This window comes from Dermacentor andersoni, chromosome 6, assembly GCF_023375885.2.
Source record: "Dermacentor andersoni chromosome 6, qqDerAnde1_hic_scaffold, whole genome shotgun sequence".
In the NCBI taxonomy this organism is placed as follows: Eukaryota; Metazoa; Arthropoda; class Arachnida; order Ixodida; family Ixodidae; genus Dermacentor; species Dermacentor andersoni.
Genome location: NC_092819.1, coordinates 167,112,055 through 167,127,856, shown reverse-complemented (window position 1 = coordinate 167,127,856; position 15,802 = coordinate 167,112,055). Strand labels below are relative to the sequence as shown.

Sequence of the window (15,802 nt, the reverse complement as noted above, 5' to 3'; positions counted from 1 at the left end):
CGAGATTACTGAATTTTCCTATTATCTTGAGCTACAATCCGCGATAAAAGAGGCCGAAGCCGTGCCCACCAACTATTTGGCCATATTACAACACTACAGGCTCTACAGAGAAGAAAGCATGATCCTTAGACGCCTGCAAAGTAACACGTACGCTCACGGAACTAAATATATCGCCTCTACCCGACGCTCCACGGCCACCTCTGCCCGTTCTGCAACGTACCCGACACTCTGGCACACTAGCTCCTGGATTCCCGTGGCAGGAACGCAGCGAAATGCAACCGGAAATGGAAGCAAAACGAGCACAAGAAGCCAACCACCTATCCGAAACGTGGGAGACCAAGCTCGCCTTCTGGGACCTGGAAGACCAACGACAACTCGTCGCCAGGGCCAAGAGGGCAGCCGAAGCCAGAGGGTGCCTGGACTAAGGAGCCTTCCCACCTTCGGATGATACCGGGCCTTATTCGGGTCACTGTTTCGAAAAATAAACGTTCAGTTCTCTCTCTCTCTCTCTCGGCTTCTTTCAATACCATTGTCCTCCGATTTTGTTTTCCTCAGTCGCCTTTCGTTTGCAGTGAGCAGCATTGAAGTAGGGTATCCAGCCTTATCGAGGCGAAGCCCCTGCTCAAGGAACGCTTCACTCAACTTGTGCTTGCAAGTTGTTAGTTTTTCTCAAAGCCGACTGAAAACAACCCATGGCGTAGACATAGAAACCCAGAGGTATAGCGCTTGCCATAGCGAGGTTGTCTACCAACCCGGTGATCAAGTTTGGGTATGGACCCCGATTCGCCAGCGCGGTTGGTCGAAAAAATTACTGCGCTGCTACTTCGGCCCCTACAGTCCTCCGTCGCCTCAGCGAGATGACGTTCTCCCTGAAGACACGAGTCAGCGATCCCGTCGCGTGCAGCCTACGGATGCTGTCCATGTGTCCATGATGAAACCTTACCACTCACGTTGAAGAGGGAGGCCATCCTCACTTTCACTCGCCTTCATGCCGCTTGTGTGGCACTTTCCTCTTCACAAACTTTATCAGTGTTGCCCTGTATGTGCTTCGTTTCTTTGCTCTGTTTCGCATTTGAAGTATCGAGACGATGCTTTCTGGAAGGGGCTAATGCCACAAGCATAACAGTTGGCTGTGTAGTGGGTTTGCCGCTTGTGCAGACGCTGAGGGCGACGACGACGAAGACGCTCTCTCAGTGAAGGTGTCGGATGGGAACTGTCTCCTTCCATTAGATTAAACTTAAGAGTTTTTGTCATATATACAGTAACGTGACTATATTCTATTGGACCCTAACGTGCGGCAGCATGGCGTCGTGAGTCGGCGTCGGGTTCCTTCTGTAAGCCACCCTGAACGCCGTGATCTGCGTTGTTTCTTCCACTGCCGGTTGTAAGCGAAGGTTACGTAAGGAAAGACCGCATCCCACGTCTTGTGCTCGACGTCGACGTACTAAGTCCTCACTCCTATATTGCAATTCACCGCCGTGTTGCTCAACATGACCATATATATACTGGTATATTATTGGCCGTGCCACGGGTAGAGCCAGTCAATGTCAGGCTATTCAAATTCTGCATACATGCATGCATCCTACAGTGTCTAGTTTGCTCAAGCTCTTATGTTGACAATGAAGTCGTTGTCTCTCTCTTTGTCTATTCTTTATTCTGCTTGTTGGTAGTGTACAGCTTGAGTACTTTTCTAGCGCGTGCTTTGCACACGTGTGCGGCGCTTATGAGGTCATACTGAGCCCCGCAATAGGTTATTGTGGTGATCCGAGCGGGCAGCGCGGGCTTAGCGTAGGCTTGTGCCCGAACGAGGTTTAGTGGGAGTGGCAAAAGATCCGGCAACACAGGCGCGAATGCCTCTTGTATGTGCAGCAGTGATGACACGCACCCTGAAGCACGCGCACTCAAATCACGGCAGAAGAGTTATCCTACAATTACAGTTGAAACACGGTTTAATGAAGTCATTACCACTCTCGAATTATTTCGTTAAATCGGGAAGTTTGTAAAACCTAGAAAGAAATTTTTGGTCCTTCGAAATCTAAAATTCTAATGTAGCGACATGCAAAAGCTACCACGGCAACCTATTTGCCGTTAATCCAGCCACCTGTTGCATAAACTATGAAATAACACAAGCAACCACCGGCGCCCCTACCGGGGCGGCGTTTAGACCGCAGTTCCGTGCATAGGCGCGGCGTCCAGCCTCGTCAAAGTAAAGCTTGGGCCGCGACTACGTCACCTAGACGTTTGATCGCGTTAGCTTTATTGGGCACGCTCGAAGAAAGAAGTCTCTGTCAAAATTAGAAAGAAATCACCGCTCTCTTACTCATCTGTTTCAGGAAAAACTTCGTTGAATCGAGTTCGGCCAAGTTAGTTTCGATAATTCGGGTTGATGACAGCGTTAAACCCTATGGGTACCTGCAGAGGAATGGAAATTTCTTCGTTAGATCGGGAACTCCGTAAAATCTGGCTTCGTTAGATAAAGTTCTAACTGTATTTCTACCTAAGGAAAGGAGTGCCACCAATAACACACGTGTATGCGGGGTTCCCTGTCGTCCGCCTTCTGTGAAAGGGCCGAGATTCAAGCCGAGCTTCTCAGTATCACCCCCTGTGTAAACCTATGCTATGAAAAGCAGTAGTAGCAGTAGCAGTAGTAATCTGAGAAAACGGTCGATAATAATAATCACTCAATCACTCATTCACCATGCCCAGGAACAAACGTAAGGTCCGAGTAATGGCCCCTGCACGCTTGCATTAAAAACCAAGACACAAAGCAAACCCACCAAAAACTACAGAGTAATATAGGTAAAAAACAAGGAATAAAAAGAACAATTATGAAAAGAGGAGCCTACGTACTACAAAACGTAAGGCAAGTAAAAACGAAAACGGCAGTTTAACACTGTGCGGAACTCAAGAAATAGGCTTATAATCACTATTATTTAATCTATAATCATAAAAATTAATAATAAACGTTTATTAAGAGTGTCTAGCCACACCTACGAAGCCTTTGCACTGCACACTTAAAGTTAACACACAAAGCACAATCTACAGCAAAATTTGAAGGATGCTTAAGCTTCACCTTTCGGAGTGGAACGCGATAGCCTTCAAAGATCCCTTGCTGCTTGTCACGCTTCCCGGCAACCGCAGCTTTCTCGTGGGATGGATGAATGGATGCGTCCCCTTTGGAAAGGGGCGGTGGGTTGCGCCAGCAGGCTCTTATCATTATATTGCCTAAAGTCCCACCTATGTTAAAAAAAATCACGAGACATTCCACTTTGTGAAGGTGGATAAGCAGTGAGTCTGTTTAGCAATCGAAACAGAGGTGACAGAATTTTGAACAAAGGTAAGAACATATTCTCCTGAGCCGTGGTCGTCGTGACGATAGCTAGGTACACACATTGTCGTATCACCCCTTTTATTAAATGCGTCCGTAACGTACCTCATATCCCCATAAGCAATGGTTTATACCACCGTAAATAAAAAAAAATTTAACGCGGCCTCCCCATTAGGACGAGAGAAGCGAAATGAAATTCTACACTGGACTCATGAGCGGCAATGGAGCCAGCTGGGGAAGAAGACGCTCGAGCCATTGCTGATAATAATAGTTGATGATGATGATGACGGCGAAAGTTTCCTCTTCCCAATGAATGTCTCATACCCCCCTTAAAGGGAAACTAAAGCGAAACATTTAATCAGTTTAAACTAATGAAACATTGTTTCAGAACCCTGCAGGTAGTCATTTCAAAACAATAGTTTGACTATTAGATGAGAAAATGAAGGTCGAAGTATCAGTGTTTGAATTTCGCGCCGGAACCCCAGCGCCGGTACGTCACCGTGACGTCAGGGATACCAAAGTATGTTTTCGCATTTGGGCCGCGTTGGCTGGATAAAAGTTCCCGAAACTTGCCGTGTTTAATGTTTGGTTCATTTAGAACACAATGTAGCCAATCTATACCGCTCTATATAATTAGTAGGCCCCAGAAGATGCCATCAAAATCCAAGACGTCACAGCCACCAAGTGCGGGAACCTAGGTAGGCGTCACCACCCGTATTTCGTTCGTGCGCTTTTTCTGGCTTACCAAACGTCTCATCCTTGTAAGAGTGGTGTTTTTGGTGTTGTAGAACGGTAATTTACTGATGCAGAAGAAATCGTTTTCCACGTTAGTGTCCCTTGAAGCAATGAGCGGCAACGGAGCCAGCTGTGGAAGGGGACGACGAGCGTGTGTCACCAGGGGCGCGCGGTTGCGCCGCCGACGAGCTAGTTCGGGGTGCGTTCGCCGACGACGGAAATGCCCTAGCTGTATGCAGCTTTGCTGTAAACAGAAAAAAAAGGCAACGAATCCACGACGAATACCCGTCACCATACTTCCTGAACCTGTATTCGGAACTTCATTTTTGTACGCCTCCGTTGTTTATCGTTTGCCTACTTCCACCAATCATCCAATCGCCTCTTACTAACCTCTAATACGGACATGTTTGCTTTCCCCCTGCTCTCGCTGAACCCAAGGCCATCCAGGAGGCTAGAGGTGCCTAATCGACCGCTGGGCAGATATATTCACATTCTAATGAAACATGCTCCATCGTTTCCCTAGCATTACCATAGCCATACACATGCTTTTTCTTCCTTGCTGTATTTCTCTTTATAACTGCGTGTTCTAAGGCATCTTAACCTCGCTTCGAAAACTAATGAGCTTCCCTTTGAGTTATCATAAATTGTTGCTTGCCTGATTTTGTTTTTTCCTCCCAAGAAGTTACATCACGTTTCCTGTCCATTGCCGCCACCTATAAGTTTGTCTCAGCCTCTCTGACTTTCCGCTTGACGTTCTTTGTTGCCATGTGGCTTACCATACCGGTAGCATACTTGCTGGTAAGTTTCCTAGTTCTTTTTCTCCACTGTGAATCAATGTTTTTCCTGTACAGATACCTCAGCACTCTCACAGCCCATTTACTTTTTTCCATATTCCTCAATCGTTCTTCATAATCAATTTTACTCTGAGCTTCCCTCACTTCAAAACTTCTCCAGAACGGCACGCGCGTTATCAGCATAGAACAATTTACACCCTTCGGAGTGCCCCTTCTGATAACGCGCGTGCCGTTCGTCACTGGAAAGTTCCGGGCTTGCAGCGATAAAGAAAGGAAACGCATCAAGGCAGATGACGATTATTGTTGTGTGGCAGAAGGGGCAAGCCAAAGGGTGTACACTGGTCTTAGAGTGTAAGAGTGCAGAGAAAGAAATTCAACAAGAGGGGACACTCTTCAAAAACTGGCAACAGGAAACACGTCACACCTAGTTTCAACTCCATCCGTTAGTTGACGCGAGCATCAGAAAAAAAGAATGTGAAATAAACTTCCAGACAACGTTTTATTTTTTTTATTTCCCACTAAAAGTGAAAAAGTTTTGCGTGTAAATGAACTTATATTTTGTAACTTATTTTTGTTGCGTTGCCTAGCAACAAGCTAGCGGCACGCCAGACGGGCGTGCATACGTCATGCGCCAGACAAGCCGCAGGAGTGAGCGAGGCCGGCTGCGCATGTGAAGCTCGCGTGCTCGGCGACCCGTCTCTTTTGGATGTAGCCCGTTTTTTGGGCTCCCGGCGTTCTCTTGTGTTCCGTCTGCATTTCGACACGGCACCGCTGCACTACTGGACTACAGCAAGGTGAGGAATTTTGTTTGACAGTCAGTGACGCACTTCAAGCACATTTAGGCTTACTGCACAAAACTGAACCTATATAGTGACGCAGTTATCGAAAAACAGCTCCGCAATCCAAGGCTAGTTAATATGAGTAAATTACTCGTACTGGGAGATGTTTGAGACGCTTTCTATGACCCGAAGCATAATTATAACTTATTCCGGTAGGTTTTGGGCACGCTCGCCGCACCTGGCTTTCTAACGAAAAGCACCTTGGCCGTGTGACGCAGTTTCGCGTGTACTGAATCTTACCGGGACAAGTATTGGCACTTTCTCTGCCCCCAGACATTATTTTAACTAATTTCACTATTTTTGGGGTACTTTTCAAGCACAGTGACCGCGCTCGGCGTAGTGGCGCAGTTAGCGAAACGCAGCTCGGCTGTGTGCCGCAGTTAGTTTAGCGTGTACTGAATCTTACTGGTAGAAGTTCGTGACGCATTCTCTGACCCGAAAAAGTATTGTAATTTATTTGGTAATTTTTTTGTATATGTTGAGGCATGCTCGCCGCGCCTGGGGTCGTGAAGCTGTTAGCAAAAAAGCAAGCCGTTCACAGTGAGTTAGTTTTGCGTGTACTGAATTTTAGTGGGACAAGTTTGTGACGCATATTATAGCCCTGCAACAACATATACCTTATTTCGGTACTCACGCTTGTCGAAAACGCGACGAGCGATTGCAGAGAGTGATAACACGGGAGTGTTGCATGCGCTGGCAGGACGCGTAAAAGATAACACGGAGGAGCTCAAGAACATGACATTTATGTATCCTGAGCGACTGAAAACAGGCGTTGCACCCACGAATCTGTCTCGAGTGCGACTAGAAGGCATTCTGCGAGCGTGTAACATGGTCTAGCTGAGCCTGTGTTGTAGCCACCTCTGTGTACTTGGCGTACCATCGCGTCGACTGAGGCCAAGTTGTTTTGGAAACGCGCAGTCACCCGTGTATTTGTGCACTTAAAGTGCAGGAAATAATACCCGGGAAAGGAGGGGTGCTTGAAAATAGGACGTTTTGTTCAACTTTTATGGCATTGTTTGGGAGGAGTCTTTGCTGCGAAATGTACGTAAAAGTGAATTTATCTGTAATGCCGCTCATGCACCACTTACGCACGTTTAACCTCTGCACGCAATACTCCTGTTAGGTGAATATACCAAAATGATACCTGCTTGTAATTTACTTTCAGCTGATGGCATCCGGTGGAGCTTCGTACGGCAACGAGTGCTGTTTACCTGGTGCCCCAACTTTGGATGAATGCTGAAGAAGCCCGGAACGAGTATTTATATACAGCAAAACAAACATTTCAGCATTTCAGAAGATGTCTTGCTTTTTCTTTATGAAATTGCACCTGACGGATTCGGCGGAGTCTTGTAAAGGTCGTTCGCAATCACTTTTACTAAATAATGAAACGATTCCACGCCAAGGCCACGCGGAGTTCAGCAGAAGCGAAAAAAAAAAAAAAAAACGCCGCGCAGGACAGCGGAGCCAGTGCGGCGCGTACCAACTGGTGTTCAAAACGCGCGCGCCCAAAACCGGAAGGAGTTAATACCATCCGCTTGGTGTGCTACAGTCAATTCGGCCGCTGGGCTCTGTGGGAATGTCCGCTCCTGTTGAAATTTCTTTCTGTATGGACAAACCGCCGAAGCGAGAGAGACCGGCCGCGCATCTGAGCGTTGGACTATTCGGGCACCCGTCTGCCTGTTTTTCTATTTTGGGATTTAGCCTGGTTTGGTGGCCTCCCGGCGAATTCTTGCGTTCCTTCGGAACTTCGACATGGCGCCACTGCACTATTGGACTACGGCAAGGTGAGAAACTCTGTTCGACAGTCTGCGACGCACTTCAAGCAATTAGGCTTACTGCCCGGCACCTAGGCTAGACTTGTGACGCAGTTAACGAAAAACAGCGTGGCCGTCGTAGAGCAGTTAATTTGAATGAATGAATCGTACTGGGAGATGTTTGCGACGCTTTCTGTGAGCCCCGATATTTAACTAATTTCGGTAGTTTTTGGGCACGCTAGTCGCACAGGGTGCTGTGACGCAGTTTCGCGTGTACTGCATTTTACTGCGGCAACTTTTGGCGCTTTCTCTGACTGCCAACATTGTTGAAACTAATTTCATTACTTTTTGGGCTACCTTTCGAGCGCAGTGGGCGCGCCTGGCGCTGTGACGCGGTTAGCGAAAAGCAGCTCGGCCGTGGTGCGCGGTTTCGCGCTTTAATGCACTGACATGTTCATGGCGCTTTCTCTGACGCCCAGCATTGTTGAAAATTATTTTCGGTACTTCTATGTTACCTATGAGGCCCGCTCACCGCGCCTGTCGTGAGGCAGCGAAAAGCAGCTCGGCCGTGGTGACAAAGTTAGTTTGGCGCGTACTGAATCTTACTGCGACAAGTTTGTGGCAATTTTTATATCCCCGCAATAATTTAAGCCTTCTTTCGATACCCACGCTTGTCGAAAACGCGACGTGCAATCGTCAGGAGTGATAACACAGGAGTGCGTTGCTTGCGCCTGCAGAAGGCGCAAGAGATAAGCCAAGGAGCTCAAAGGCCAGGAACTAGCAACTCGAAAATTCTGTCTTCTGAACGGCACCCACGCATTTGTCTTGGGTGCGAGTAGAAGGAATTGTGCGAGCGTCCAGCATGGTCTGGTTGAGAGCCTGTGTTGTGGCCACCTCTGCATTCGTAGCGTACTATCGCGTCGGTTGTAGCAAAGTTCGCGAAACGCACCGTAGCCCGCGCATTCGTGCTAATAAAGTGCAGGAAATAAGTCCCGGGAAGAGGGGAATGCTTGGAATTAGATTGTCTTTGTGGTATGCACGGCATTGTTTCGGATGAGTCGGGTATTTTGTACGCCGTGTGTGTAAATACGAACTGCTTTTTTTTTTTTGTAATGCCGCCCATTAACCACTTTCGCACGCTTCGCCTCTACACGCATTATTCTTACATGTTAATACCAAAATAACACTTGCTTGTAATTTCTTCAGCTCACGTCGTCTGGTGGAGCTTCCTGCGGAAACTACTGCTGCTTACCTGGTACCACAACGTTGGACGAATGCACAAAAAGCCCGCGACGAGCATTTATAAAGAATAAAACAAACATTTCATCATTTCACAAGGTGTCTTGCGTCTTTATGAAATTGCACGTGGCACATTATCACTGGAGGCTTGTGAAGATCGTTCGGAATCAATTTTGCTTAATAATAAAAAGATTTCGCGTGATGACCGCGCGCGATTGAGCTGTAAAAGCAAAAAAGAAAAGAAAGGAAAAACCAACGGAGCCGGCGTGACGCGCACCAGCTAGTATTCAAAACGCGCGCGCACAGAACCGGAAGTGTGCTTCAGGTATTAACGCCGACGGCTTGGTGCGCTGCAGTCAATTCGGCCGATGGGCTCTACGGGAGTGTCCGCTGTTGCATTCCTTTCTCTATGCTCGCAGTCAATGGCGGCCGTCTCCTCGCCGCGCAACGTTCCTACGCGCTGCGTCCCGCGACCTCCCGATAAGCGAGTGGCGCCAAGCTGCGCTCCGTTTGCGGCGGCTGGTGCGATATGTTCCGCACAAGACGCATTGTCCGAAGCTGACAGACGGTTTATATTTTAATATAAACCCTCTGTGGCGTCCAAAGGTGCGAGAAAAACACAAGGCAAAATACAACAGCTGTACGATGCTCCGCTGCGAATTTAACCACCGTTATGAGTAAATCTGGTTATATAACATCCCTTGCACTTAAGACATGTCATCTAAGGGGGCCTTATCAGTTTCCGAGCTAAAAGAACGGGTCGCTTATGTGTGCCATTGGTAACGAACCCAAACCTCTGGAAATCTCAGAATTAGCACTACAGAATGTAAATAAAGGTGTTCTCAGCAGCACAGCATGTCGCTACATTGCCTGAATGCTAATCCTATGAACATCAACAGTCCTCTTGAGACGGATTCCGCAGCGTTTTTTCTGCTATTCTTGACGGCGATCACCACGAAGGCATTGCCGTGGTTGTCCATTGAGTTTGGCATCACTAGAACACAGCCGACATCTAAGGCGCAAGGCAAAACAATCAAGTATGATGGAACTAAAAAGCGCTCCAGTCGATTAGTGACTGGTGCGGTCTAAGATGGGGCGCCACATAGGATTCGCCTATCCCGTCTTTCTTTCCGCATTGTTTGAACAGTTCGTGTCCAAAGGAAAAAAGAGGTTCACAGGAGGCTCGAAGTGATTAATTTAGCTGCTTCCCTGACGAAGGCTAGCCTTTTGTCAAAACGCAGTTTGCCTGAAGCGACATTCCGATTTCTGCAACTGATAATGAACAACAGTTGAAACATAGTCCTAAGGCTCGTTAGGACACTATCAAAACTATATCACTGACATATGCTGCGCCGAAGATTCAATTTTTTTAGATCGGCATTCAGTACTTCAATCTTTAGAATAAGATTGTAATAATTAGCCCTAACCAGCTCTATCAAAATGCTTGGTCACTTGTCAATCACCTCAGTAAAAGATCGACAGTAGCGAGCGACTCAGTGCGCCAAGAGAAAAAAATTATTTAGTAGACAAAGCACGTAGCAACAGACGGTGCTCTAGCCTGAGTGACCCACTACAATTTCCCGCAAACAGCGCTGCAAATCTATGTATAGTAACGAAAAAACACTAAAGGGTACCCATAACGGGGATGCAGTAGGTACGAGGTGCTCCGGGGTATGTGGAAAGGTTCCAGGAATTTGGAAACGCGGTTGTTTGCTTGAAATCAGGGGTACAAGCACTACTCGATGGCAACAAGTGGGCCGCCTCGCACTCACGGGAAGCTGTGCAGGGTGACATGGGCTGGACTAGTTTTGAAGTGAGGGCAGCTCACAATAAAATTGATTATGAAGAACGACTGAGAAATGCGGAATAAAGTAAATGGGCTGGGAGAGTGTTCAGGTATTTGTACAGGAAAAACATTGATTCACAGTGGAGCAAAAGAAGTAGGAAGCTTACCAACAAGTATGCGGCCTGTAGCGCGAGCAACACTGCAACAAAGAACGTCAAGCGGAAAGTTAGAGGGGCTGAAATAATCTCATGGGTGGCGGCAAAGGAAAAGAAACCTGCCATGAGTAACTACTTAAGAGGAATAAACGAAATCACGAAAGAAAGAATTTATGATAACTCAAAGGGAAGCTCCTTACTTTTCGAAGCGGGATTGGGATGCCTAAGTAAAACTCTTGCTTGCACTAGTTGCTTCATGCTTGAATTAGTAAAGGCAAGGCGCAGAAGAACAGGACTCAAGAAGAACACACAAAAAGAAGAGCAAGGCGCCGGTCCTGTCATGTGTGTTCTTCTTGAGTCCTGTTCTTCTGCGCCTTGCCTTTACTAATTCAAGCATGGGATGCCTAATTAGAACACGCACCTATAAAGCGAGATATAAGAAGGAAGAAGAAGCATGTGCTTGCTGCGGTAAAGCTAGGGAAACAATGGAGCATGTTTTATTAAAATGTGAAGACAACTGCCCAGTGGTCGATTTAGGCACCACTGGCCTCCTTGAAACCCTTGGGTTCAGCGAGAGCAGGAGAAAAGTAAACATGTCTGCAATAGAGATTAGTAAGAGGTGATGTGAAGATTAGTGGAAGAAAAGTAGGGAAACGACAAAAACGAAGACGTCCTAAAGCAAAGTTCACAATGGAGGGTCAGAAAATTTCGGTGTGGGAGTTTATCGTGGATTTTTCATCTTTTTCTTTCTTTTAACCCAGGTAGGAGATTAGGCAGTATAATAGCAAGAGCTTGGTGGTTGAAACCCACCGGTCCCGTTCCAGAGGGGACGCTCATAACATCCATGCATCCATACTATACTAGGCCCCTTGCACGGACCCAACATATATAAGTGACTGCAGAGAACCATTGTGTTGGTGTTGCGCGTTTGGCAGACCTCACGTGATCCTCTGTTCGGAGCTTGCCACGACAGCGGGTGCACACCATATCGCATCATTGCATCTCCCACAGATCGGCAAGCGCGGGTGTCCCAGCTCCTCCTGCTGCTCTCCATCCCAGGTCACGTGCTGTTCGTGCTGCTCATCTTCGCGATCAGCGACGCCCACGTCCGCCTCACCGTAGGGCTGGTGCTCTCCTACCTGGTCGCCTCCGTCGTGCTGGTGCGTACGGTGAATTAATGAATTTCCTATTCAACAATGGAGGAGGGTGAGGAAATGGCCGCGAAGAAAGCTGCTTAAAGTACCTTAAGCTCCGTTCCCAAGATACGACACCGAGGCAGGGCGCAAAAGCATACACATGTAATAAAAAAATAACGAAAGTGACAATCGAGGCGTAAATTAAGGTGCGGTATATCACCACACATAGAATAAACGCCGCAGACACATGTACTGAAGGAATGCTTAAACTGGTAAGGTGTACTGTGCATAGTTATCAGCGAGATTCGAGCAAGTGGCAGCAAGATAGGGTTACAAGTGTGATAAATGCTTTTGACACGTCAATGTCAAAACTTATCAAGATGTCAACATAAGATATTTGGATATTGCAGTGAAAATATTTGTATAAACATAAAGCAATTACTTAATAAATGATGCCTGCAAAATCCAAAATTCAGCAGGAAACTATCGATAGTCTGTAACAGGAAAGACGACGATGAGTGGCTCGCCCACGAAATCCGGTTGCTATAGAGAGTGCATAGTTGAGCGATTCTTTCGGCTCTGAACTCACTCACTGCGACAGCAGCATTCTGACGCAGTGAGGACGAGCGTTTTACTTTTGCCTGCTTGCTCTTACTTACCCAGGGACGTTCCACAGGTAAGTTTCGTCATTTATTTTCACCCGGACACCTTATTGCCAAAAAAAGTACACCAGGGCATCATGGTCTATACGCCTTGCAGTATTTTTCCGCACCGTCGCCACCGACATTGATGCATTTTTCGCATCGTGCAATCATTAAATCACTCTGCTGAAACTCTGTGCCCTGCAATGCACGGCCTGAGACATGACCTCTTCACCGTACACGATCTGTAGGCGTTCATGGATGACAAATGCGCTAGTCCCACGCGCCCATACATACCAGATAACAGCAGCCACTTCCACTGGCGAACGCGTTGTCTGCACACATCTGTCGGCCATCGTGATCAGTACTCGACTAACCACGCCTGTCTGCTGCTACTTTCTCTTCTGCACTCTGCGTACGCTTCATTCCTCCACCGTTGACGCTCCTTCCGTCGTTAAACCAGCAACGGACGTGGATTCTTATGGGGATTTTTTGTTTCACCTAGTGTACCATCATATCTTTCAGAAAAATGACGAAACTTACTTTAGGAACGTGCCTCGCACATCCCACCTGCCACGTGCGAATGGGCAGAAGTCGGAGTACAAAACATGTAATGAACCAAAAAATTCACCGACTATAACGATACTCCCTAATGCGAATTTCGAGCGCAGCTGTTTAGGCGTTTTGAATCCGCGATATATTATGGCAAAGAATTTGATTGTGAAGGTCAAGGATACTCTCAGCTGCGGCGCGGAGCCTCTGCTCAGCAGCGACACACTCAGCAACTCCACCAGTTGCGTCGCTCACAGTCTTGAAAGAAAGTGAGAACGCGTGGCTCGTGCGGAGTGCATTCCCCAGCGGCGGTGGCACCGCAGGCGAACTAGCGCATGCGCAGTGGGTCCGAAGAACACGCCAGCGCATTGTTTCTGCGCGCATGCCTGGTCGTGCCGGCACTCCGCTTCGCTCATCACCCTTTTCGCTGCACCCTCCTCTCCGCTTTCGTATTCACGTCTTTCATCGCCCCCTGCGCTCCGCGTTCGTTTTCATCTTTCGCTGTGCTGGTTCGTTCGGTTACGCCGACGCTCGCCGTAGGAACGGGCGCCTAAGGGCTGCGCATTCATAAAAAAATCATGAGCCATTCCACTCTGCGAAGATAGATGACCATCGAAGCCCTTTAGCATACGGTGCATAGGTGACACAAAATTTTGAACAGATACGGACTCATTCACCGTGATGTTTATATACATTCGCGTGGATGATGGGGCCACCGCCCCGTGAATTCGGAGGAAACACGCGTGACGCTTCGACGCGACCGCCACCACGGGAGAGCGGAAGGAAAGGAATCGCGAGCGCTTGGAACGCCGACAAAGAGAGGGCAGTGCGAACGTAGAAATGGCCGACACGGGTCAAAGTGTAGTAGGTTTAATTTTGCCGGCGGGACCACCGGAAAATATTACGCAGCCGAATTCTGATATTTGCCGAACATACATTTTATAGATCATCAGTAAGATATCCCTGCGTAGTCCAGAGCTTCGGTGGCTGAGCCGGCGGAGCATAGCTACGGCTCGTTCTGCCTTTGTTTTAATATGTTCAATGTGACTGAACCAGGTGAGTTTGCCATCGTAAATGACACCAAGGTACTTGAAGTCCAAAATCAACAATTTCTGTCTTGGTGTCGCCCTGGCTTCCCCCCCTTCCTTTTCTGTTTTTTTTTTGTTTTTTTTCTATGTGCCTTTCTTTCTTTTCTTTTCTCCCGGCGCAAACACTCTTCGGCTCTTGTCCCCCCTTCTTGGGTATGAAGCTCACAGACGTCGGACGGCAGCGCTCGTTTTCTCTGAAGTCTCTCCCTTTAAAACCAGCCGCGAGCGACAACACCCGCACGTGACGTCACTGCACTAACCGTTTAAAACTAACATGTCCAGGATGACGAGGCCGCCTTTGACGAAGATAGGTCCTCCTATCGAAACGTTGGCCAGCCTATCAGAGGCACCTTATTCCTGTTTACAAACTTTATACCACAAGGTACTTGATTTCGTCAACTTGAGGAGTGATTTCCTGTCGATATTGTAGTTATATGCACCTGTGCCGTTCATGGGAATATTAATACCGCACTTTTGCTAATATTTAACGACATACATAACCCCTCTAGCCATGTCTCCAGCATTCCTAAGTAATTCTGCAACGACTGTTGTAGTGAATGTATATTATTTGCGGACGTAAAAATGCGATATCGTCCGCGTAAACGTAAACATGTACTTCCGGACACAAAGGAATTGTGCTTAGCAAAATTTTAAATAATATAGGGGAAAGAACGGAACCCTGTGGTACACCTTTTGTCTGCTTGTGTTTGGATGTCGAAATACCGTGTTGGTAACAATAAAGCTCTCTATCTCTTATAAATTATTAGATACAAGCGGTTATATATTTTGCGAAATTCGTTGACTGAAGTTTATCGAATAGAATACAATGTTCTACAGAGTCGTATGCTTTTGATACATCTAGCGTCACCAAAGCTGCGTACTCTCGTTTGCGGCGAGCAAGTTTAACGCGGCTCTCTAAATCTTCATGGGCGCACCATATGGAGTGGCCGGGACGAAATCCAATCTGGCAAGGACTGAGAAGGGTATCATCCTGCATAAAATGTCTTATACGGCCGTGAAGAACTCTTTCTACTAATTTGACAACATTGGAAGTAGAAGAAATAGGTCTTATGTTGTCTAAGTCCAGCTTATTTTTTTCTTTAATAGTGGAATAATTTTAGCTACTCTCCACTCTCTTAGAACCCATGCATTCTTGAGAGAGAAATTTATTATGTTTAAGAGGTCCTGAGGCGCATAATCAAATAAGACTTGTAGCATTCCTGTTGTAATTCCATCTGGACCGGGGGCTGACGCTGGCAACGAACTAATAATGCGTTCAATCTCTGTCGCTGTCACTGTTTCAAAGTCGTCTACCAAGGGAGGTTTCTTTAGGCCTAAGGGTAATTTATGTTTCAAACGTCGCGCAAGTCCTTGAGCAATTTCCTCAAGTGATTCCGATACTTCTTTTGTTGATAGAACGACAGAATCGACATTCACGGGCGCCGGTATAACTTTACGAGATCGAAGAAATTTAAACAGAGCCTTTTTATTGCAAGACTTCGAAAGGTATGTGTAGTGCTTGGAATCATCATCCTCCTTAGCTTTTGAGACTGTTCGTTTAAATGTAGTAGCTATATATGTATAATCAGCCCAATTAACAGGACTTTGGCTGAATAAAAGTTTCTTCCATGCTGCTTTTCTACGCCTAAAATCTCGCTCGCAGTCAGAATTCCACCAGGGACAATATGATCCACCCTTAGTAGATTGCACAACTGAGCTTTTTTTAATTACTGTTTTAGAATGGAACATAGGCTC

General features: G+C 47.0%; 1 protein-coding gene and 1 long non-coding RNA gene across 6 annotated transcripts in view; both read left to right on the top strand.

Moving 5' to 3' along the window:
• Positions 1-15,802, top strand: part of LOC126523413 (solute carrier family 41 member 1-like) — a 474,589-nt gene that overhangs the window by 416,340 nt on the left and 42,447 nt on the right. For all 5 annotated transcript variants that reach the window (XM_072288882.1, XM_055066791.2, XM_072288880.1 and 2 more), the window contains one exon: positions 11,642-11,790. In XM_072288882.1, the coding sequence (XP_072144983.1) occupies positions 11,642-11,790 (149 nt within the window). The remainder of the gene's footprint in view (positions 1-11,641; positions 11,791-15,802) is intronic.
• LOC129382689 (uncharacterized) lies at positions 5,461-11,631 on the top strand. Its single transcript, XR_008610734.2, has 3 exons — positions 5,461-5,651; positions 6,862-7,480; positions 8,657-11,631. It is a non-coding gene; the product is annotated as an uncharacterized lncRNA (long non-coding RNA).